Source organism: Ursus maritimus, unplaced genomic scaffold (assembly GCF_017311325.1).
Source record: "Ursus maritimus isolate PB19 unplaced genomic scaffold, ASM1731132v1 scaffold_2, whole genome shotgun sequence".
Taxonomy (NCBI): Eukaryota; Metazoa; Chordata; class Mammalia; order Carnivora; family Ursidae; genus Ursus; species Ursus maritimus.
In genome coordinates this window covers 44,719,658-44,742,569 of record NW_024424452.1, presented here as the reverse complement: position 1 = coordinate 44,742,569, position 22,912 = coordinate 44,719,658, and the positions used below count along the sequence as shown (strand labels likewise).

General features: G+C 56.0%; 2 protein-coding genes and 1 long non-coding RNA gene across 6 annotated transcripts in view; 2 read left to right on the top strand and 1 right to left on the bottom strand.

Moving 5' to 3' along the window:
- NECTIN4 (nectin cell adhesion molecule 4) overlaps positions 1-6,427 on the top strand; it is a 17,728-nt gene extending 11,301 nt beyond the window's left edge. Inside the window, exons 4-9 of the mRNA XM_040634580.1 lie at positions 2,483-2,603; positions 3,509-3,657; positions 3,901-4,057; positions 4,465-4,540; positions 4,885-4,959; positions 5,237-6,427. Of these exons, the coding sequence (XP_040490514.1) occupies positions 2,483-2,603; positions 3,509-3,657; positions 3,901-4,057; positions 4,465-4,540; positions 4,885-4,959; positions 5,237-5,458 (800 nt within the window). The 3' untranslated portion in view covers positions 5,459-6,427. The remainder of the gene's footprint in view (positions 1-2,482; positions 2,604-3,508; positions 3,658-3,900; positions 4,058-4,464; positions 4,541-4,884; positions 4,960-5,236) is intronic.
- Positions 6,428-7,529: 1,102 nt separating this feature from the next.
- Positions 7,530-22,801, top strand: ARHGAP30 (Rho GTPase activating protein 30). Of its 4 annotated transcripts, none has more exons than XM_040635931.1 (13): positions 7,530-7,986; positions 10,879-10,930; positions 12,996-13,098; positions 15,186-15,326; positions 16,200-16,282; positions 16,438-16,545; positions 17,119-17,246; positions 17,736-17,907; positions 17,987-18,090; positions 18,169-18,246; positions 18,777-19,166; positions 20,027-20,292; positions 20,385-22,801. In XM_040635931.1, the coding sequence occupies exons 1-13, from the start codon at positions 7,890-7,892 to the stop codon at positions 22,020-22,022; spliced, it is 3,360 nt and encodes a 1,119-aa protein (XP_040491865.1). In that variant the 5' UTR covers positions 7,530-7,889; the 3' UTR covers positions 22,023-22,801. The 4 variants fall into 4 exon arrangements, with proteins under 4 accessions (XP_040491865.1, XP_040491866.1, XP_040491864.1 ...); XM_040635932.1 differs by having other exon boundaries at positions 10,879-11,011; positions 20,027-20,121; XM_040635930.1 differs by having other exon boundaries at positions 10,879-11,011.
- LOC121103971 lies at positions 8,806-14,240 on the bottom strand. Its single transcript, XR_005836265.1, has 2 exons — positions 13,973-14,240; positions 8,806-10,712 (listed from the first exon to the last, which is right to left on the bottom strand). It is a non-coding gene; the product is annotated as an uncharacterized LOC121103971 (long non-coding RNA).
- Positions 22,802-22,912: the final 111 nt, after the last annotated feature.

Sequence of the window (22,912 nt, the reverse complement as noted above, 5' to 3'; positions counted from 1 at the left end):
GGATCTTTGTCATTCCCACCCCACCCCCTCTTCTGGAAGCTATGCTGGCTAGTTTCTGCAGTAGTTCTCCCGAAAGCACTCATTCACAGCCTCGCTCGCCATCCTGGGTTCCATGGTTTTAAAACGTGGGCTGAGATACGGACACGCAGCCCCAGCTCTGACCAGCGTGGCTGATACCTTTTTTGACCTGGACCTTCTATGAATGTGGTTGGATTGGAGATCACAAGCACTTTTAAACCATTGCTTTGCACTGTGGGCTCTCGTGGCCCATGGATGCCCCAGACCTGTGCTCTAGTGAAGTGTTTTCCATTCTGTGCTTGAGCTGTTCATGTTAGGAAGATAAAAAAATAAATAAATAAAGGCCTCTAGTTTCCCTTTATCCACATGGAACTTTGTAACACTAGCCTTGGGGGTGAAAGTCCTGAGTGTGAATCTAGACTTCGTCCCCTTACAGCTGATGGTCTGGGACAAATCATTTAGCCTTCCCAAGCTTCAGTTTCCTCTCTTATAAAACAGGGGTAATGATCCCTACTTTGCTGGTCTGTTGACGGGATTAAGTGAAATAACATTTATAAAGCATTTAGCACAATACCTGGCACATAGTAAGGGCTTTACCAGGTGGTGGCTGTGATTATTAGGATATAGATGTTGTCTGGTTAGTTTTGTATTTACTTCATTATGTTTTTTAAAAAATGACCCATGCTCATGGTAAAAAAAAATCAAACAATAGAGAAAGGTACGAAGTCAGCTGAAGTTCTACCCCTCATCTGGTGTCTATGTTGGTGAAATAAGAGAAGAAAAAGAGCCTGAAAATGTTTGCCAGTGTAAGACTGAGCTGGGACGGGGCAGGGCCTCCTCATGGGTGTGCTGACCATGACCCCTGCCTCCCACCACCTGCAGTGCCTCCCCTGCCCTCATTGAACCCGGGGCCAGCGCTAGAAGAGGGCCAGGGCCTGACGCTGGCAGCCTCCTGCACGGCAGAAGGCAGCCCAGCCCCCAGCGTGACCTGGGACACGGAGGTCAAGGGCACAGCGTCCAGCCGGGCCTTCAAGCACTCCCGCTCAGCGGCTGTCACTTCAGAGTTCCACCTGGTGCCCAGCCGCAGCATGAATGGGCAGCCGCTCACCTGCGTGGTGTCCCACCCTGGCCTGCTCCAGGACCAGAGGATCACCCACGTCCTCCAAGTGGCCTGTGAGTACTTGGATCTTGGGCAGAGAGACCCTGAGCCACCCCAGTGTGGCCAGGCTGGATGCCCAAGGCCCCCTTGTATGGCCGCAAGAGCACTAGTGCCAAGACAGACGACCAGGAGCTCATCGCAGATGACCTCAGCAGATCACTCAGACCCCTCTGACCTTCTGACCCTCAGCGTCCTCCTGTTTCCAAAGGAGATTGCCCTGCTGCACAGGGCTGTTGGGAGAATCGGGCATGAACATGGGATTGAAAGCACTTTTTGAGGGGTGCCTGGGTGGCTCAGTCGTGGGGTGCCTGGGTGGCTCAGTCGTGGGGCGCCTGGGTGGCTCAGTCGTGGGGCATCTGCCTTCGGCTCAGGGTGTGATCCCGGCGTTCTGGGATCGAGCCCCACGTCAGGCTCCTCCGCTGGGAGCCTGCTTCTTCCTCTCCCACTCCCCCTGCTTGTGTTCCCTCTCTCGCTGGCTGTCTATCTCTGTCAAATAAATAAATAAAATCTTTAAAAAAAGAAAGAAAGAAAGAAAGAAAGAAAGAAAGAAAGAAAGAAAGAAAGAAAGAAAGAAAGAAAGAAAGAACCTTTTGAAATACCCGAAGACAGACAGGCTTGCCGAGGACTGCCGGCCCCACCGCTTGGCCCTCGTGCTGGTTGGACAAGCCCTACTTCTGTTACTTACCGGCTGTTATTCAGTCTTGTCCGTCTGCATTGTGCCCAGCAGCAGAAGGAGTATAATTAGATGAACTTTACAGGGTTCTGATGGGAAATAGAAGCCACGACGACCAAGCATCTCACACAAGGCCTCGTGCATTACGTGGTGTTCAGTAAGCGGTAGAGATTTCCTGGCATTAAACCCAGAGCCTCTTCGGGCATAGGACTCTTTTCTATTCGTAGTGACCCAGCATTTGGCACAAAGTAGGTCCTCAGTAAATGATTGTTAACGAAATGTGTGAGTGAGTAGGATTGTTAAGCCTTTGGAGACTCAGGGAGCCTTTGCACACCTGTTCTGTGACTCTTACTCCGCTCGAGGCCACAGGGGATTCAGAAAAAATGTGAATCTTTCCCGAGGGACTTAGAGGCTCATTGTCCAGATCAATGAATGTGGACTCTGAGCTCAGAGGGGGAGGGAGCCAAGCGGCAAGGACCCAGCAAGGATGGGCTGGGCTTGGTTCAGCTGCAGAGGAGAAGGACAGAGAAACAGAGAAGGGGGGAGGGCAGGAGTCCTTTGAGGAACACGATCAGAAACAACAAGATTAAAAGCCTCATCCCCCTTCTTTCTCCTCCCACCTCCCACTCCAGTCCTCGCTGAGGCCTCTGTGAGGGGCCTTGAAGACCAAAAGCTGTGGCAGGTCGGCAGAGAAGGAGCTACACTCAAGTGCTTGAGTGAAGGGCACCCCCCTCCCTCGTACAACTGGACACGGTAAGGGCCTGGCCCCCGGGGGAGGGCCTAGCACCGGACTGGGGCCCTGCCCTCGCAGGACCGCCGTGTACTCCTTATGGGCTGGGACAATATATCCTGAACCCCAAATAAATCGGGGCACGTGCTTAGACCTATGCAAGAATCTGCATGGTCACCAAAGATTATTACTGACTTGCCCCAGGGAGTTTACCGTACGTGGTCACTGGTAGGGAATAAGCCAGTAGGTCCTTGGTTTTTTCCCCCTAACTTTAAAATTATGAAATATAATACAGTATTTCAATATTAGCATTTTATTTCTTTATGGGTGTGCCGAAAGTAGATGAGACAAAAAGATTCAGCTGGCTGTAACCGCTCTTAAACCGACACTACGACCACCCCTGCTTCGCGGGTGCCTCCGCCGGATCGGAGATGTCCGGGGCCTCAGGGAGGGGTCGGGTGCTCGTGTGCGAGCCCCCGACAGGCGTGTGCTCATATGTGAGCGGCTGAGCGGTGCATGTGACCTCGTGCCTCGGGCTCTGTTCACACACCCTGCTGTGCAGCGTCACGGGTGTCGGGGCGTGCGGTCACATTTTCCAAGGATATCTGAGCCCAGATAGGAAAGGGGTGTCCCGTTGTGTGGACCTCATATCACGCCGGCCTGGTACCCGGCGCTGGATGACGTGATGCCTGTGGGAGCCGGTGGGATGGCACGCGTGTGGATCTTCCCCGGGTGTGTGTGTGGGGTGCCCGGGTCAGGCTGGGCGGCAGGGAGAAGGGGCCTCTGCCTGGACCTGCCCCGGGGAGGGAGGGGCACCGTGGGAACAGCCAGCGGCTCTGGGTGACGTCATGGGGGAGGGAGGTGGAGAGCTGCCCGGGCACGTCGGGTGGTGGCAGCCTCCACCCGCCCCAGCTTCCCTGTCCTCCAGGTTGGACAGGCCTCTGCCCAGCGGGGTCCGAGCGGAAGGGGACACGCTGGGCTTTCCTCCACTGACCACGGAGCACAGTGGCATCTACGTGTGCCACGTCAGCAATGAGCTGTCCTCCAGGGACTCTCAGGTCACCGTGGATGTTCTCGGTAAGCAGCGGGGCAGACGTGGGGGCCTGGGCCCAGGGCTTGGAGGGGCATTAGCAAGCGAGATGGAGAGGGGGAATTGGGGGAGTGCTGATTCGGAGGGGCGGGACTGCACGTACCTTCCTGAGGGCCAAGCTGAGGGGAGGTTTCGGATGTGTTGGTGGGGACCAGGTGGCAGGGTTTGCGAGGGCTGGGGTGGGTCAGGGATCTGAGCACGCCCCTCAGACGGAGGCCTGTGTCCCGCAGACCCTCAGGATGCCCCAGGGAAGCAGGTGGACCTGGTGTCGGCCTCTGTGGTGGTCGTGGGCGTGATCGCCGCGCTCCTGTTCTGCCTACTGGTGGTGGTGGTGGTGCTCATGTCCCGATACCATCGGCGCAAGGCTCAGCAGATGACCCAGAAATAGTGAGTACGGGCTGCTCCTGGGCGGGCAGAGCTGAGCTGGGAGCAAAGATGACGTGAGCGGGAGGTGGGGGCCACGACTGGGAGCGGATGGACCGGAGGTGGGCAGAGTCCTTCGGCGAGTGAGAAGGGCTTGCTCCACAGCTGAATGGGGAGAACCAGACTGCTGAGTGAGGGTCAGATCCACGTGCCCGGGTATCACCAGGTACACACACTCGAACACTGTGCACACGTGCGTGCACACACACACACACACACACACCGCCACCTGCAGCCACTCTCTCACGCTTGCGGGGACAGCACAGTGCCAGGCCCCTCCAGCCCGGTCTCACACAAGCTTGGCCGAAGCTAGGCGCACCTGGGGAGGCCGCTACTATCCTCAGCGGCTAATCAGGGCGGGTCTTTCCTAGCGAGGAGGAGCTGACCCTGACCAGGGAGAACTCTATCCGGAGGCTGCATTCCCATCACGCGGACCCCAGGAGCCAGGTGTGTGCCAAGGTTGGGTGCATTCCTGGGCCCGGGGTCCCTCTGCAGAACAGGAGCACAGCCTTCCACCAGGTCTGGCCCCTGATTCGCAGCTGGGGCTGAGGGTGGAGTTGGGGGCACAGCTGCTTTGGGTCTGTGGGGCTCCTCCGCCTGGCTCCCTTTAGCACGGGCCTGGGGGCTGCTCTGGGAAGCCACCATCAGCCCCGGTTCCAGGGCGGGGCTGGGTGGGGGGGTGAGGACGACTGCATCAGGGAGAATGAACGGACAGGTGGGGCTGGGGGAGAGGGGAGGAGGGAGGAGGCGGAGCCCTGTTCTGACTCCTCCCCCGTGTCCGGGCCCCACAGCCGGAGGAGAGTGTAGGGCTGAGAGCCGAGGGCCACCCTGATAGTCTCAAGGACAACAGTAGCTGCTCTGTGATGGTGAGGCCCCCGGCCCCACCGGCGTCCCCACCACTCTCCTCAGGCCCCTCTCCTGATCCCAGATGTGGCGGCCAGCGGCCCCGCACCAGTCCCCATGTCTCAGCCCTGGCATCTCTGTTGTGCCTTCGTTCTCTGGCTGTCCCGCCCCATGCCTGACACTCGCTCCTGGCCCCCAGCTCCAAGCCCCTGAGCTTGCACGTGACCTGACCCAACCGGCCCCCCTCCTGTCTGGCTGCCCTGCCTTGGTTCCTGACCTCCCTCTGCCCTTGGTCTCCAGAGTGAAGAGCCGGAGGGCCGGAGTTACTCCACGCTGACCACGGTGAGGGAGATTGAAACGCAGACAGAACTGCTGTCTCCGGGCTCTGGGCGGGCGGAGGAGGAAGATCGGGATGAAGGCATCAAACAGGCCATGAACCATTTTGTTCAAGAGAATGGGACCCTGCGGGCCAAACCCACGGGCAATGGCATCTACATCAACGGGCGGGGGCATCTGGTCTGACCCAGGCCTGCCTCCCTCCCCTGAACCTGGCTCCTTCTGCTGACCTGGGGGATTTCTGCTCATCACGGGGGAGCCCTCCCTCCACATCTTATTTCTTGAGGAAGATGCTCCCCCCGTCCCACTGACTGCTCGACCTTTCCTCCAGCCCTTCTGTTCGATGATGGGAGGCTCTGCCGGTCGAGTCCTCCCCGCCCCCCTTGTGTTGGCGTGTGTGCGCGTGTGTGTGCGTGTGCGTGTGTGTGTGTGTAGGGGTGCCCGTGCCTGCGCTGCACATCTGCTGTCAGAGTCAGGTGCACTGTGGTGGGCTTGGCTTGTGTATGGCGTGGCGGTGTGACCCCTACCCGGAAGCACAGGTTATCTCTTCAGACCCCAGAGCAGTATTAATGATGCAGAGGTTGGAGGTGAGAGGTGGAGACTGTGGGTCAGACCCGGTGTGCAGGCATAGCTGGAACTGGATTCTGGCCTCCTGAGTTGGGGAGCCGGGCTCCCACCACTTGGGAGCCAAGGGGCGAACGTGAAGCAGCTGGCCCAGGGGTCTGCCGGGGACTAGCACCCCTACTGGAGAAGCCCTTGGCCCTCTGGTGGCCTCTGGTGGCCTCTGGGCCCTGCTGCATGTGCATATTTTCTATAAATCAACCTGCTGGGGGAGTGTCTTTAAGGAATACTGCTCCGAATACTTTTAATAGGAGAAACAAATCTTTAAAAAAAAACAAAAAAACACAACTTTTGATTTAGCTGGATGTTTGTTATTAGTTGGTTTGCTTAGCGTGAGGCCAGCCTGCAGGGGAAGCCGGCAAAGCTGGACTCCGCTCAGACCCCGGCAGGGGTTTTTGCCTGTGCTTCTGAAAGGTGCTCCTTCTAAGGCCCGTCTGGTGCTGTGGAGTCTGAGTTGGGGCGTGAGCCCCTGGGTCCCTGGCTGCAGGAGGACGGGGTGGGGTCCTTGGCCCTTCCCCTAGCTGCCTCTCTCCTCCTAGCTGCATCCGCAGTTGTCTGTGTGACAAGGGCTCCTGGCTTGATTGTGGTGTAGGGGAGACAGGGTAGTGATTACAGCCCAAGGGAGGGGGAGTTTGGGTGGGGTGAAGGAGCTACTGGGGTCAAGAATGTCTCCTTTCCCCCACGGACCTCGGGGTCACTAACCTGGGGCTTTTCTGGAAGTTTCTTGGGTCTGGGCTGGGGTTAGATATGGTGCATTGTTGCCTGGCCCACCTGAACACACTCAGCCAGAATGCCCAAACCCTACTCTGCCTGAAATCTGCTAGATTTCTGGACCAATGGAGAGACGGCATCCCCTGCTCCCCAGCCAGCCCAGGACTTTGAATGTGGAGCCCAACGATTGGGGTCCTCGTCTGTACATTTTGTGTAAATATGTGCATATTTGTACATAAAATGATATTCTGTTTTTAAATAAACAGATAAAAGCTGTTCTGCCTGCTTCCTCTCTTGCCCCTGGGCTGTGTAAGCCCTCAGTGCTCTCTCAGCACCATCCTCCCCTGGGCCCCAAATAGGGAAGGAGCTAGGATGCCTGCGGCTGGGAGGTGAAGGGGAGAGAAATGCCCTCTGCCCCCTCTGGGAGCTCCCAGGTAGGCCCGCAGAGCCAAGAGCTCCTTCCCGCACAGCCAGCGCCTTCGTGTCAGAGTCTCCCCAAAACAGGCCCGGGAGGCGGACGGCAGTGTGCACTCTGCAAAGAAGCCGACACTCAAGTGTGTTCCACGGAAAGAGCTGGAGGATTAAAGTTCACCTAGTTCATCCCCTCCGTGGTCACACGTGTGGACTCTGAGGCTCAGCGAGGTAACGTGACTGCACCGAGGTCACAGGCCCATCTGGGGCTGAGCCCGGGCATCCTCCCTCGGGGGGGTGCGTTGCGGGGCGCTGTGCCACCTTGCTCTCGGGCCAGCCTCCAGTTTGTACCCCGGACCCCCGAATTCTGGTCTCTAAGGGTGTCAGTCACCTGCTCGCGCCCCAGGCGCCACCACCCCACCCCAGGGCTCTGACGTCACCTCGCCTTGACCAATGAGCGAAGTCCCAGTGATGGGTTGAGGATGTGAATGTCAGCTGCCTCCCCCACCCCAGGCCCTGTGGTTGCAAAGATGCTCTAACAGGAAGCGGGTTGGAGGAGCTGCACGGCTTCCTGCTCCCCTAGGGCTGAGCAGGGCCAGAGGGGCGAGTGCCAGCCTGGGCCACGAGACACAGCCTCTCGCCAGGGTCCTGGCAGCTTCCTCTTCCACAGCTACTTCCGTGTAGCCGGGGGCCCCAGAGGCAGAGGCAGGAGCCTCTGCCTGTTGCCCAGGCCACCCTCCACCCCCCAGTTCGGAGCCCTGCCCCCTGGAGCCGGGCCAAGCCCAGAGGCTGGCTTGGGATCCTATGGGGGACTGGTAGGGCAAAGGTCTTGGGGGGGCAGAGGTGGCCGGGCCAGGGCCTGGGGGCTCCAGCCATGAAGTCTCGGCAGAAAGGAAAGAAGAAGGGCAGCTCGAAGGAGCGGGTGTTTGGGTGTGACTTGCAGGAGCAGCTGCAGCGTTCGGGCCAGGAGGGTAAGGAGGCGGCTCAGGGCTGCTGCTGGGTGGGGGGCATGGAGCTTCTCCGTCTGGTCCAGTCCGAGGGACAGAAGCAGTGCCCAGGTGCTCATGGCGAAGGGGCAGTGGCTTGGGGTCAGCACCCAGGAGGCTGAGGGGCAGGTGTGACAGGAAATGTGGCTGAGCGGGGAAGGCAGGGGAGCCCCCTTGTGTAACTACCTGGCGATGGGGCAGTTGGGGGTGAGGAGGGAGAGATGAGAAACCGAGAGAAGTAGGCAAAAGAGAGGTGACGGCATCACTGCTGGGGACAGAGCGGGAGGCTGGGGGGACAACAGGGTCAGCAGAGAAGTGATGGAAGGGCCCATGGATGGTCCTTGGGTCTGAATGGAAGGAGACAGGTGAAGGGCCCCAGGAGAGTCTGAGGGCGGCACTGGGGGGGACGGGGCTTTCCTGGTGGCAGCAGAGCGCCCAGGGGCGTGGTCGTGGGACTCTGGGCCCTCTACAGTCTTGAGGGCCACAGGTGAGGGTGTGGGGTGGGACCTCCCTCCCCCAGTCTCCGTGACTCTCCCTGTGCACAGGAGGAAGGGGTTCAAGGTGCAGGGCAAGGGGAGAAGCTGCCAAAATGGGGGACGTGAGTAGGGTAAGAGAGATGCCCTGAAACTGGTTGGAGGATAGGGGTGCAGTGTGCAAAGGGGTGCATGTGGGACTATCTGTGGGGCCTGTATTCTGCCTCCCTGGGTTCCCATGAGGGGCTCGGAAGCCAGCGGGACCAGGGACAACCCTGGGCTCATCCTGGCATGGAGTAGCCACTCACGAACGTAGCTTGATTTGATTTGAAATTGACCGCAGGTGTCCTGGCTGCCCAGTCCGCCTTGTTTTTGGCACTTTGAGCTCCTCCCAGAGCAGGGCACGTTTCCCCCCCCCCCAACCCACCCCACCCCAATCTGTCATTTCCTCTTTGTCCTCTCCTCTGCTCTGGGCTGTGGCTCCTGCAGGGGAGGGAGGGTGATGGTGGTTCCTAGCTCATTTCCTGCCCTTAGCCCCGCCCCCTTGTCCCCAAACACCTCCTTCCCCTTTTCTCCTCCTCCAGAGGCCCCCATCCCCACTGGCCTCGGTGAAGGGAAACCCCGGGGCCCCAAAGAAGAGTGTTACACAGCTTCAACTGTGAAGGCTCTGCTCTGCCTTTCTCTTCTCCCTGTGCAGAGCCCAGCCGCCGGCACACGGCTGACTCTTGAGAACCAGGACTCTTGGCCAAGGGCCACATGATTCAATGGGGCTGATGTTCTCCCAGTTCTCTGCAAACCCTCAGTTCGGTCTCCTCACCCCGGTGCTGCCCTTCCCTGTGGCCCCTGGCAGCCCTGTGTTGAAACACAGACCCCCCTGAGCCCGTCCAGACCCCACTCCTGTGTCCCCTCCCGGCCTCTGTCTGCATTCCCAGCCTGCGAGGGGCATGTTCTTTGGAAGGCATCTGGTGGCTGGAGCCTGGTCCTAGTGAATTCCAGAGAAGGAGAGAAGCCCCTCCTACCCCTCCTCAGAACTCCACCTGAGCCCAAGGGTGGCGTGGTCCTGGGCACGAGCAGTAGCGGCAGCCCCCCATCCCCCTTCCCCTGGCACAGACAGGTGGGAAGTGAAAGAACAGAGAGAGGCAATGGCTTCTCCCTCTAACCCAAGACCCCGCACAGAAGAAAGCCTGTGCTAGTGGAGATCTGTGTCCCGCTGAATTTATCCTCCCAGGTTAGCTCAGTTCTCCCCGTCCTCCCCCTCAGCGCCCTCTCCCTGCTCCCTCTCAGCGCCCTCTCCCTGCTCCCGGCCCTAGGAAGGCGGGTCTCTTCCTTCCCCAAGCCCTACCTGTTCTGAGTTCTTCCTTTTCCTAAATTTTATCTCTTTGCTGCCTTGTTCAGGTTTCTGATGCTCCAGGTCTCTACATTCTGGGCCCTCGTCCCTGCCCTGCCCCCATCCCCTGATGTCTCCAGTGCTTGACTCCATCACCTCAGCCCTGTCTCTCACATTCATCTCCCATCCCAGGGCTCTGATCTCTGGCTCCTTGACTCTTTCTCCCCGCTCTGACTGTTATCTCTCCCCTCATCTCCTGGACCCATTTCCTCTGGGGCTCTGATACCTTTCTTTCCTTTCCTTTCCCTTTCTTTCCTTTTCTTTCTTTCTTTCCTTCAAGTTTATTTATTTAATTTAGTATTCTTTACACCCAGTGTGAGGCTCGAACTCCTGACCCGATGATCAAGAGTTGCAGGCTCTTCCAGCTGAACCATCTGGGAGCCCCTGGGCGGCTCTTTCTTAAGGAGGCTCTCACTCCCAACACACACTCGTGTGTGTGCACCGTTGGCACTTGCACAGCCCTCCGAGTGGGTGCCTGCTTAAATTCCACACTCTCGTGCCTTCCTTGTCTTACCCAAGTCCTGGCTCTGGGGTGCAGGAGGGCAAAGGGTGTGGACACCGGCCATACAAGGAGGGTTTAAAATCATGCTTGATAGGTTTATTGATTATTTCCTTCGTTCTGTATTTCCGTCTTACTTAATTACTCAGTTCCACCAAGAACTTGGAAGGGAAGTGTGTGGGTAAGCAAGCGCGTGGGATTCAGGTCTGTCACAGGGAGGTACACAAAACTGTGACAAAATTGTGACCCAAATCCCAAAAGTTTACAAAAAGATTGAATAAAATGACTGAAGGAATTGGGTTGAAGGAGAAACAAGAGGAGGAGGTAAGATCGGGTCCCGATTCCTCCACACCTGCCGGCACTTGTCGCTGTGTGTCCTTTGAATTACAGCCATCCTAGTGGGCGGGAGGTGACACTTCACCCAAATTCCCATTTCCCTAGTAGCTCGAGGCATCAAGCAAATGACCCGTTTGTAGAGCTTCGGAAATGCCTATCGGGTGATGCTGTGTGGTTTCTAGACGCGGGCTCTGAGCTTCCTGGTGATTCAAGTGAAGAGAGAAACATAATCAGGTATAAGACTCATAAAACCCATCAGAAAAAAAAAAAGACGGCTGAGGAGAAACAGCTCTTTCTGACACGGATACACGAGAGGTATTTCTTTGGTGAATCTTGGTTCATTGACCTTAGTCCTTTTCTTAGGCAATACTGCCTATTTCAGTCCCCAAGGGATGTCACCAAGCCTCATAACTGATGGATTACTTTGCTGAGTCCCGAGTAAACCATTATGGAGCACTGCTCTCTTCCAACACTGTGCTCCCTGCTGGGGAAAATGTTACTATGTGTCCGAGGTGTAGACACAAAAGAAACCAGTGATGACGGAGTGCAGTAAGAACTGTAATACAGTTAGAAGCAAAGGGTTTGGAATCGGAGGTGATGTTTGAAGTGTGTTTTGAGGGGTCTTAGGAGTTGACCAGTCGAAGACAGAGGGAAGGGTATTTCCAGGCAAGGGGATAACATGAGTTATGGTACCAAGGCTTGTGCACGGAGTAGCAAAGGGCTGGTCAGAAGGTTTGTCGGGGCGGGGGGGGGGGGAACCGCCTGGGTGGCTCAGTCGTTAAGCATCTGCCTTCGGCTCAGGGCGTGATCCTGGGGTTCTGGGATCGAGCCCCACATCAGGCTCCTCCACTGGGAGCCTGCTTCTTCTTCTCCCTCTCCCCCTGCTTGTGTTCCCTCTCTCGCTGGCTGTCTCTCTCTCTGTCAAATAAATAAATAAAATCTTTAAAAAAAAATGAAGGTTTGTCAGGGAATTGACGGGAGCTGACGCTGGGATAGGAGCTGGGCCCAGTTTGTGAACGGTCTTAACCTACTGTGTGGAGTTTATGTTTCACGCTAGATCTGCGAGGGGAGCAATGAAGATTGGGGTGAAGCAAGATGTTTAGGGAGCAAAGGATTTAAGGCAGGGAAGGCTTCAGAAGAATAAATATGTGGCCTCGTGAAGATGGGAATTCACACTTGGTGTTGGAGGGTTTCCTGTGTCTGAGACACCATGTCAGAAAATACGAGAGACATCAAATTGGTCACTCTGTTTGGGCCTCAAAGAGGGCACCAAAAAAAAAAAAAATTGGTCACGTTTAGAGCTTGTCCTTAAGGAGCTTAGTCTAGTAACAGGGGAGGGGGCCGGGTTCGGAGAGAGTACAACTCCTCGCACTCTTGGGTTTGGATCCTGGCCCTAGCTGGGTAATACTGGGTACTTGCTACTTCTTTGACCCTCAGTCTTCATATCTATAAAATGGGCACTAGAATACCTAAGGCACAGTGCTTGGCACATAGGTGTCATAGCTGTTTCTCTCCTGAACTGACCTGTCCCAATTTTGTGCACCTTCCTATGACAGACCTGACGCCCACGCACTTGCTTACGAAAGGGGGTGCTTCACAGTAGTCCCTGTCAGCTCTGCCCCATTTGGGTCGGGACACCTAATGTGCCTTCATCTTTTTTTTTTTTTTAAGATTTTATTTATTTATTTGACAGAGAGAGAGACAGCAAGAGAGAGGGAACACAAGCAGGGGCAGAGGCAGAGGCAGAGGGAGAAGCAGGCTCCCCGCGGAGCAGGAAGCCCGATGCGGGGCTCGATCCCAGGCCCCTGGGATGATGACCTGAGCTGAAGGCAGATGCCTAACGACTGAGCCACCCAGGCGCCCCAATGTTCCTTCATCTTATACAGAGTGTTAAATAAATGTGCTTTCGAGACTTGTCCTGTTATTCCGGGTGCCCTTCCAACCAGACTGCTACCCCTTAGAAAATTCTGGGGTAGCAACTAAAAATTACAAAGCGACAAATTTCAGTTCAACGAAGGCAGAGCTGTCTAACAGGAATGGGCGTCTGGAGAGGCCGAGCACTCCCCCTCCCGTGGGCGGATTTATGCGGAGGCTCGGGACCCCATGGGCAGAGAGATCGCAGAGACACTGGCAGGCTGGAGCTGAGGGCCTCTAAGAATCCTCCCGACAGGTTTTTATTCATGAGCTCCGCTGCCAGTCCCCCCGAACCCCTTCGCTGGTGCTTCCATTTCTCAGGTCCCCTGTGGTCTCTGACCTCCCAGACCTGACCCCTCTCTCTCTGCCCCGTCTGTGTCCCCAGTGCCGCAGGTGCTGAAGAGCTGTGCGGAGTTCGTGGAAGAGTACGGAGTGGTGGATGGGATCTACCGCCTCTCCGGGGTCTCTTCGAACATCCAGAAGCTCCGGTGAGTCAGGCAGTGGGGGGAGGACTCTGCGGGCCCGGAGGCCAGGGAGCCGGAGGGGCGAGGGGGCAGAAGGAAACCCGGGTGCTAGGTGCTGTCTAAGGGAGGAGCTCTGGAGTCTCCTCAGGAAAGGCGGAGACAGGCACCTGTTCCCCCCAGGCTGGCGTGCGTGTGCTCACGGACACATGCGTCTCCGCTCCCACCTACAACCACCCAGCTTAAACAGTTTGGGGTACAATTCACCTACCAGAAAACTCACTCTTTAAACATGTACAGTTCAGTGATTTTTTTAGTACATTCACAAGGTCACGCCACCATCAGCACTATCTAATTCCAGAACATTTCATCAACCCCAAAAGAAACACCCCAAAGAGCCGCTCCACGTTTCTCCTTTCCCTCAGCCCCTCGAAACCGCTAGTCTACTTTCTGTCTCTATGAATGTGCCTTTTCTGCACGTTTCGGGTCAATGGAATCGTATACTTGGAACCTTTTGTGTCTGGCTTTTTTCCCTCCGCGTGTTTCCGGGGTTCACGCCCTCAGACGCTAGGGTCAGAGGCTAGCGCTTCATCTCCGTGCGGCTGGATCACGTTCCGTCGTGTGGCCTCACCACCTTCCGTTTATCCACCCATCAGCCGTCGGACATTTGGGTTGTTTCCCCCTCTTGGCTGTTCTGAATAACGCTGCTGTGCACACTCGCGTACAAGTCTTCGTGCGGACACGTGGTTTCAATTCTCTGGAGTATGGACCTAGGAGTGGAATTGCGGGGCCATACGGTTACTCGGTGACTCCACGCTGAACGTTTTAAGGAAGGGCCAGACCGCTTTTCCAGGGCAGCGCATCCTTTCCCACCCGTGCGAGGGTCCCGATTCCTCCACACCTGCCGGCACTTGTCGCTGTGTGTCCTTTGAATTACAGCCATCCTAGTGGGCGGGAGGTGACACTTCACCCAAATTCCCATTTCCCTAGTAGCTCGAGGCATCAAGCAAATGACCCGTTTGTAGAGCTTCGGAGAACTTTCTATTCAAATCCCTCGATTGTTTTTAAATTGGGTTATTTGTGTCCTTTGAGTTGTAGGAATTCTTTATGTATTCTGGATATTTTTTTGGAAAAGATTTTATTCATTTATGAGAAAGAGAGAGAGCAGAAGTCGGGGATGGTGGGGGAGAGGCAAAGGGAGAAGCAGACTCCCCGCTGAGCAGGGAGCCGGACAAGGGGCTTGATCCCAGGACCCTAGGATCATGACCTGAGCTGAAGGCAGACACTTCACCGACTGAGCCACCCAGGTCCCCCAATATATTCCAGATACTAAACACTTACCAAATCTATGCTTTGCAAATATTTTCTTCCATTCTGTGGGTTGTCTTCACTTTCTTTCTTTCTTTCTTTCTTTTTTTTTTTTTTAAGATTTTATTTATTTATTTGACAGAGATAGAGACAGCCAGCGAGAGAGGGAACACAAGCAGGGGGAGTGGGAGAGGAAGAAGCAGGCTTCCAGTGGAGGAGCCTGATGTGGGGCTCGATCCCAGAACGCCAGGATCATGCCCTGAGCTGAAGGCAGATGCTTAACGACTGCGCCCCCCAGGCGCCCCCCTTTTTTTTCTTTTTTGTCTTCACTTTCTTGATAGTGGCCTCTGACACACAAAAGTTTGTCATTTGATGTTCAACGTATCTATTTTTTCTTTGGCTGCTTGTGCTTTTCGTGTCTTATCTAAGAAACTGTTGCCTGACCCAAGGTCATGAAGATTTCACTAATGTTTCCTTCTTAGAGTTACACTCCGTTTTACACCTATCCAGAAACACATGTACATTCATCCCCCCACTTCTATTGAGTCTTACGTACCCCAACCTTGCTGCTCACACCCACAGCTGCATTCCTGTTCGTGCGCAGCCCGCTTCCCTAGCCCCTCCCCCACCCTCACACCCACGGCACACAGTGGCGTGCCTCACGTAGACACATGCCCCAACAGCCTCCTTCCAAGGCCCATGCACGTTGACCCTCGACCCTGCCTGGGCCCATGTGCGCAGCTCCCACCTCTCCCACCTTCCCCCAGCCCCCACCACTCCTGACCACTCTGCACCTCCCCAGGCAGGAGTTTGAGGCAGAGCGGAAGCCAGACCTGCGGAAAGATGTTTACCTCCAGGACATTCACTGTGTCTCCTCCCTGTGCAAGGCCTACTTCAGAGAACTGCCGGACCCCCTGCTCACTTACCGGCTCTATGACAAGTTTGCTGTGAGTTGAGAGGCAAGGGGGGTGGGAGACAAGGCTGAGGGGCGACTGCTCTGGTTTTGACCTCCCAAGTGTGTCCAATGCCAGACAGTGTCCTGTGATGCTGAGTGACCAAGACCGCACGAGAATGAAAAGCCCCCTCCCTACAAATCCCCCTGGCCTGCTAGCTCCGCCCTCCCATCCCTCTTCTCTTCGCCCTTCCTCCTTGAGGCCTGCAGATCGCACACAGTTCAGGGGTGAGACCAGGGGAAAGTAGAACCCAGTCGGAGAGCAGAGGGCCCTTGGAAATCACCTAGACCAGAGCTTCCTTACATTTAAGAGAATGACAACCCTTCTTAGAAGTCAACACTCTCAGGCATGGCCTCCAGGAGCGGACCGTGTGTTGAACATTTTTTGAATAAGAAAACGCATGACAAAACTGCTATCTTGAATTTAGTAACATTTTAAAAATAAGTTGCATTTTATTGAGCAGAATAGCATTTAGAAAGCCAGAATAGCAGCCCACACCATTCAGCCCACACAGGCTAGACTGGGTGGGCGTAGGCCTTCCTGGGCACCTCGGAATAACTCCACAGCCCCCGGAGCAGCCACGGGGAGGGACCACGGAGGTGTTCCTGTGCCAGAGCCTCCCGAGGAGTAAGTTGCTCAAGGTCACGAAGCTATTAAGCGGCATAGCCAGAGACCCAGCTGCAGGCCTTGTGGGCCCCAAATTCTGAGCTCTGTCTGCTATGTCAGTGTCCTTTGAAAGATCTGGGGTGGGGGGTGGGGTGGGGTACAGCACAGAATTGTTTCCGAGAGTCGGGCTCAGCGCTCCCAGGAGTAAGCAGGGGCGGTGCTAGCTCGCGGACTTGTTTCTTGAATCTTCCTCCCGATCAGGATGCCGTGGGAGTGCAACTGGAGCCGGAGCGCTTGGTCAAGATCCTAGAGGTGCTTCGAGAACTCCCTGTCCCAAACTATAGGTGTGTGGGGTTCCCCTGCTCCCAGAGTCCCAACCACCCCAAACAGCCCTGGGGCCTTGACTTGTCTCTTCTCTTCTGGCTCCCACACCTCTACCCTAACCCTGCCCTGGGTGTTTCCTGCCTGGCCCCTGGCCCCTGATGCCTCCTTTCTGCAGGACCCTGGAATTCCTCATGCGACACTTGGTGCACATGGCCTCATTCAGTGCTCAGACCAACATGCACGCCCGCAACCTGGCCATTGTGTGGGCCCCCAACCTGCTGAGGTGGGTACACGGGTGAGCAGTGGGTGGGGGTCCGGGCAGAGCCGAGCGCCCAGAGGCTGCTCAGGAATGGATGTGGCTGTGCGGGTGCACTGAGAGGGCTGCGGAGGTCTCGCAGAGGCCAGCGAGAAACAGGAAGGCTCAGAAGGACATTGAGTGGGATGGGGTTTACCCACTGGACACAAGGCCTTTGTGTGTTCTTACACTGTATCACTGAGCTCGGGGATTGGAGCAGGAAGAGTCCTTGTGGAATGTTTGTTGAGCAAACATCTTACAGTCTCTTGAGAACTGGCCTGCATATCACTCTCTGTGATTCCAGGCAGACTCTGAGAAGTCCTGATATTCGTTATAACAAGGCAGTCTCGTGTGCAAAGGAAGTAGAGATTAATTCTGAGGGAGTGTCCAAGAGGGCTTCCTGAAGGAAGTGGCATTTGAGACTTGAATCATGAATGTAGTTTAAGAGGTGGGGAGATGAGGTTAAGGGCACGCAGGGGGGAAGGTGTAGGGTATTTTTAGGGAGAATTCGGATGGGGAAGTGTGGTGGGCCTGGAGGGGAATAACTCCACATCGCCACAGGTCTAAGGACATAGAGGCCTCAGGCTTCAACGGGACAGCAGCTTTCATGGAGGTGCGTGTACAGTCCATCGTGGTCGAGTTCATCCTCACGCACGTGGACCAGCTCTTCGGGGGAGCTGCTCTCTCTGGTCAGTGTCCCTCCCACCCCCCACGCCACCACACTCCGTCTGGAGTGTCATGTCAGAGTGAAAGAGGGCCTCAGAGGTGAACTAGCTCAGTCTCCAGGGTCTGCAGATGAGGGACTGAGTCTCAGGGAGGGATGCTGCTCACGGTCGCCTGGAGAAGACGCTGGGCAGATGTCGGAGTCCGTACTTGAGCACACACACACACACACCCCCGTAGAGCTTGAGCTCCTAAGCACCATCCTGGTTCTCGGGGCTACTGACTGATCGTTCGCACCCAGAGCCCACAGGGCCAATGTCCTGGGATCTCCTGCCCCTTGTCCCTGAGGATTCCCTCTTGAGGAGCTAGACACGGAGAGTCTGCCTCCAAAGGCCTCCGAGTACATCCCTAGCCTGGAAGTTAGTTGGTGAGTGGGAGGGAGCCACGAGGAGCTGGATACCTAAAGCCTTCTCTCATCTCTGTCCTTGGCCGGCCAATTCCTCTTCTTTTCCTAGGTGGGGAGACGGAGAGTGGATGGCGATCCCTTCCAGGGGCCCGGGGATCAGGCAGCCCCGAGGACCTTATGCCCAGGTCCCTGCCCTACCACCTGCCTAGCATCCTCCAGGCTGGCGATGGACCCCCACAGATGCGGCCCTACCACACGATCATTGAGTTTGCAGAGCACAAGTAAGGCCTCCTTCCGGGGCCCTCCTCCCCTGCACTGACCGCCAAGCTCCAGCCCTAATGATTTCTCTGTTCCTTCCAGGAGAAAGGGGTCTTTGAAGGTCAGGAAGTGGAGATCTATCTTCAATCTGGGTCGCTCTGGCCATGAGACCAAGCGTAAACTTCCGCGGGGGGCTGAGGACAGAGGTAAGTCTGGAGCGATGTAGGGGGAGCTCTGCCGAAGGTGTACCAGACCTCGGCTCTACAGACATCCGTGTCTTGCAGAGGACAAATCCGATAAGGGGACTTTGCGGCCAGCGAAGAGCATGGACTCGCTGAGCGCTGCAGCTGGGGCCAGCGATGGTGAGTGTAGGTGTGCACTTGGTGTGTGAGTACATGCATGCATAGGCCGGTGAACGCCTGTGTGCAAGCATGTCTGTGAACGTGTCTGCAAAGGAATAACAGTATTACGGGTGAGCGCATTGTGTGTGCATTCCTGTGTGTTTGTGTGTGTGTACATGTGGCCACATGTGCTCACTAATTTCAAACATAGATAACAAGTGCCTATTACACACCAGCCACAGTCCCAGATGCTAGGTTGAGTAGTAAGTTTATCACCAGGTTCAGAGTGGTGTGTGTGTGTTTGTGTGGGGTGGGGGGCAGTGATGGCCAGTGACCGTAACTGCAGGGAGGGAAGGAGGTTCCCAGGTAAGTGGAGGCACAGTGCTGGCTGCGGAGCATTCGCGGGAGTGGCCCAGGGAAGCCGGGCCGGGGGCCTTCCAGGCTGTTCTGGCTCTCGGGCTTGAGAAAGCAGGGGACATTCTCCAGAGCCTTCCTGAGGTGTCCAGGCCCCTCGCAGCTGATGTTATTGCTCTCCTCTCTCTCCTCCACAGAGCCGGAGGGGCTGGCGGGACCCAGCAGTCCCCGGCCAAGCCCGCTGCTGCCGGACAGCTTGGAGAATGATTCTGTGGAGGCAGCAGAAGGTGAACAGGAGCCTGAGGCAGAGACCCTGGGGGGCACGAATTCTGAGCCAGGCACGCCACGAGCGGGGCGGTCAGTGATTCGCACCGGGGGCAGCAGCCGCGCAGAGCGCTGTGTTGGAGTCCACATCTCGGACCCCTACAATGTCAACCTCCCCCTACACATCACCTCCATCCTCAGCGTGCCGCCGAACATCATCTCTAACGTCTCCTTGGCCAGGCTCACCCGTGGCCTTGAGTGCCCTGCCTTACAGCCCAGGCCGAGCCCTGCCTCTGGCCTTGGCCCTGGCCCTGGCCCCCCAGGTGAGGACCCAGGGATTTCCCAGACTGGGAGAAGGGACTAGAACTCTAAGCTGAAGCTCTGATGCCAGGGATCCATCCTGGGAATGGCAGAGGCCTCAGGCCTCGGGCTTTGGGTGGTTACCTTCAGCTGCCTCCCTGGATTCCAGGCTGGAGGGATCCAGTAATATTATCAGGTTCTGTGGAATTCATGGAGAGAGGAACTCTGGTATCCTTCAGATCACTGATTTACCCAGGAATAGGAGTCTGTGTCAGACATATACAGTAGGGATTACTAAGTACAAGGTAAGGATACATCGTAGATGAAGATAATAATAATAATAATAATAATAATAATAATAATAATAATAATAATAATAGTGGTATGAATACTAATAGTTACCATTTACTGAAGGCTTACTCTGTGCCAGGCGCCGTGATAAGGACTTTGCAGGCATCAGCGTGTCTCATTGCCTCATAACCTTATGACACAGTAATTGCTGCTTGCATTGGAACCGGAGACCTAGGTTCAGCTATTTGCTGTCGATTTAGGTTGGAGGTGGCAGAGCTGGGATCTTGGACAAATCTGAGTCTTGCTTTTCTCATATTTAAAATGAGGATAAATACCCTACATTATAGAGTTGTTTTGTGGGGACAAAACAGGACAACACGCTGTGCAATGTACAGCGTGGCACCTGGTGGGAGTTCAATCCGGCAGCTATAAGCCAGTAGTTCGGGATATGGAGCTGAGAGGATCAGCCACAGGGAGTAGCTAGGCTGGGAGTATTGGGACTGTGTGGTAGCAGTGTTAGGAAGATCCACATTGGAAAGGGTCTAGGCTGGTCTTGACCTTTATGTTCCTGAGACTTCCTTTCTCCCAACAGATGAGAAGTTGGAGGCAAGTTCAGCTGCAGGTCCCCTGGCTGACGGTGGCCCAGAGGACATGGCCCCTGCCCTGGAGGACTGCCTGTCCCAGGAGGTGCAGGATTCCTTCTCCTTCCTAGAGGACTCAAGCGGCTCAGAGCCTGAGTGGGTGGGGGTGGAGGATGGGGAGGTGGCCAAGGCAGGAGCAGCAGGAGCAGCCTTCTCCCCTGGGGAGGACGACCCTGGGATGGGCTACCTGGAGGAGCTCCTGAGAGCTGGGCCTCAGGTAAGGAGGAGCTGTGCTGGGTTTGGGGGTGGCAAGGAAGCCAGAGGGTGGACAGGGCCACCTGGTCCTGAGCCCCGGTGCTATGCCTACAGGTGGAGGAGTTCTCTGTGGAGCCACCCCTGGATGACCTGTCTCTGGACGAGGCGCAGTTTGTCTTGGCTCCCAGCTGCTGTTCCCCGGACTCTGCTGACCCCAGGCCTGAAGGAGAGGAGGAAAGTGGGGAGGAAGTCTTCCTGAGTGCCTACGATGACCTAAGTCCCCTTCTGACACCCAAACACCCAACCTGGGAGGGTCCAGAAAGTCTGGAGGAAGAGACAGCAGGGTGTGGGAGACAGGGGGCTCCAGGGCACGCTGAGGAAGGGCAGGCATGCTGCAAAGTTGGGGAGGACAAGGAGACTGAGCCTGAAAGCACAAGGGACATCAGGGAGGAGGCTGAGGGGAGTCCAGGGAGTGAGGTGGAGGATGGAGAGGCAGCTGAGGAAGGAGGGAAGGCCGGGGGAAGCCAAGAGATGGTGGTCAGTTTGAGAGAAGGGAGCGGGGAAGAGACAGAGGCCAAGGGAGAGGAGTCCAAAGGTCAGCAGGAGGATGAGAGTGTGGAGGAAGCTAAGGATATGGAGGGAACAGGAGGAGAGCAGGGCAAAGACAAGGAGACGGAAAGAAAGACTGAGAGAGAGGAAGAGGCTGAGGAAGGAGAGGAAGGCCAGGTACAAGCCAGAAGCGACCCAGAGTGTGGGGTCCAGGAAAACCAAGTTGCTGAGGAGAGCTGGGAAGTTGTACACAAACAAGAGACGGAAGGAGGCAGGCAGGATGAGGGGAAAGGACAGAAGGGGCAGGAGCACCAAGAGGCCAGAGAAGACCAAAGAGATGGTGAAGATGGCAGAAGCCCAGAAGCAGCGGCTGGAGGAGAAGCAGGGGAGGTCAGCATGGACCGGGAGAGCAGGGACGGAGAGTCTGAGAGAGACCAGAGGGCTGGAGGTGACCATTTAGGAAAGGACTCCCTTCCTGAAGGGTCACACGTAGAGTCCCTGGAGGTTGACGGTGCCAGAGAGGGCAATTCCCAGTCCTCTGAGGCAGAACAGGCAGCCCCACAGCCACCCCAGCCAGAGGAGATGGAGCCTGAGGGGCAGCCCAGTCCAGAGGGCTGCAATCTGTGCCCCTGTCCTCTTGGCTCTGCTAGTGGTGTGAGCATGCGCCTGGCTTCCACCCTGGTTCAGGTCCAACAGGTCCGCTCTGTGCCTGTGGTGCCCCCCAAACCACAATTTGCCAAGATGCCTAGTGCAATGTGTAGCAAGATTCATGTGGCACCTGCAAGCCCATGCCCGAGGCCTGGTCGGCTTGATGGGACTCCTGGGGAAAGGGCTTGGGGGTCCCGAGCCTCCCGCTCCTCTTGGAGGAATGGGGGCAGTCTTTCTTTTGATGCTGCTGTGGCCCTGGCCCGGGACCGCCAGAGGACTGAGGCTCAGGGAGTTCGGCGGACCCAGACCTGTACTGGGGGTGGGGACTATAGCCTCATCCCCAGAACCTCCCCCTGTAGTATGATTCCTGCCTATTCTCCTCGGCCACTTAGCTGCCTGGAGCTCCCACCTGAAGACACAGAAGGGTCTGGACACCGAAGCCGGCATAGTCTGCCCCCCAGGGAACCCCAGCCCCCTGACCTTCTTCTGTCCCCCCAGCGCCGATCATACGCATTTGAAACACAGGCTAACCCTGGAAGAGGTGAGGGACTGTGAGTAGAACCATAGCACTGGGCAAAGAGGACAGTAAGTTGTCTCCAATCTCCAGGGTCCCAGACTAGCTGTCTCTTCTGCAGCCTGAGCAGCTGTAGTGCCCAACACCATAGGCTTTGACCCTCCAGCTTCTCCTTTTGACTGTGGGAAGCATTGCCTCAGTTGGTTTACCTGAGTTTGTCTCAGACACAAAGCACTTATCCCTTAGGATATTCCCAAGAAAGTCACCAAGATCCTGTTACCAGGGAGTGGGGTCATTGGTCAAAGGGAATAAAGAGTTGGCAGAATACTTAGAGTTTCTCAAAGTGAAGAATGAAGAGGGAACTCCAGCAAAGTTCCTGGCCTCCTCGAAGGCTGTGCACTTCCCTTCATGGAAGCCCAGGGTGGAGGAGGGGAGACAGGGCCAGGTCAGAGCCCATCACACATAAACACTTCTGAATTGCCCACCCTAATTCTGCTCTTGGATACCTCCTGACCCTCTTAGCTCTGTATCAGGAGGAACATGTCAAGGAGCTTGTTGAAGGCCTCAAAGCCCTCAAACGAGGGACTGGCCTCCTTTCAAGCATCCCTACCCTCTGCCTCCAGTTACCTTTAGGAAGAGAGGTCTTGTAGGGATCTCCCTGGCTTCTCCTTTGTCCTTTGGAATAACTTCCTCCCATTTCAGGGAAAGGGGATGGCATAACTCAGGCCCTGGGACTGCTTCTCCAGACAGGCTGGGGCCACAGGTCCCATTATAGTAAGAAGCGATGTCTCAGAATAAAAGTTGTACTTTTATATGTAAACAGCGTGGAGTCTCATTATTCTTATTAGAGTTGAGGTGATAGGGATCGCATTTTCATGTTTGGCAAAATGTCCCTTTGCTGTTGTTGCTTGGGTGCTTTTCCTCAGTTGTT

What these genes read in the sequence shown, in the direction of transcription:
- ARHGAP30 (XM_040635930.1), top strand. Translation starts at nt 7,890, where the DNA reads ATGAAGTCTCGGCAGAAAGGAAAGAAGAAGGGCAGCTCGAAGGAGCGG. An exon ending in CTGACACGGATACACGAGAG is followed by an intron (nt 11,012 to 12,995) that starts GTATTTCTTTGG and finishes CTGTGTCCCCAG; the next exon opens with TGCCGCAGGTGCTGAAGAGC. An exon ending in TGCAGCTGGGGCCAGCGATG is followed by an intron (nt 18,247 to 18,776) that starts GTGAGTGTAGGT and finishes TCTCCTCCACAG; the next exon opens with AGCCGGAGGGGCTGGCGGGA.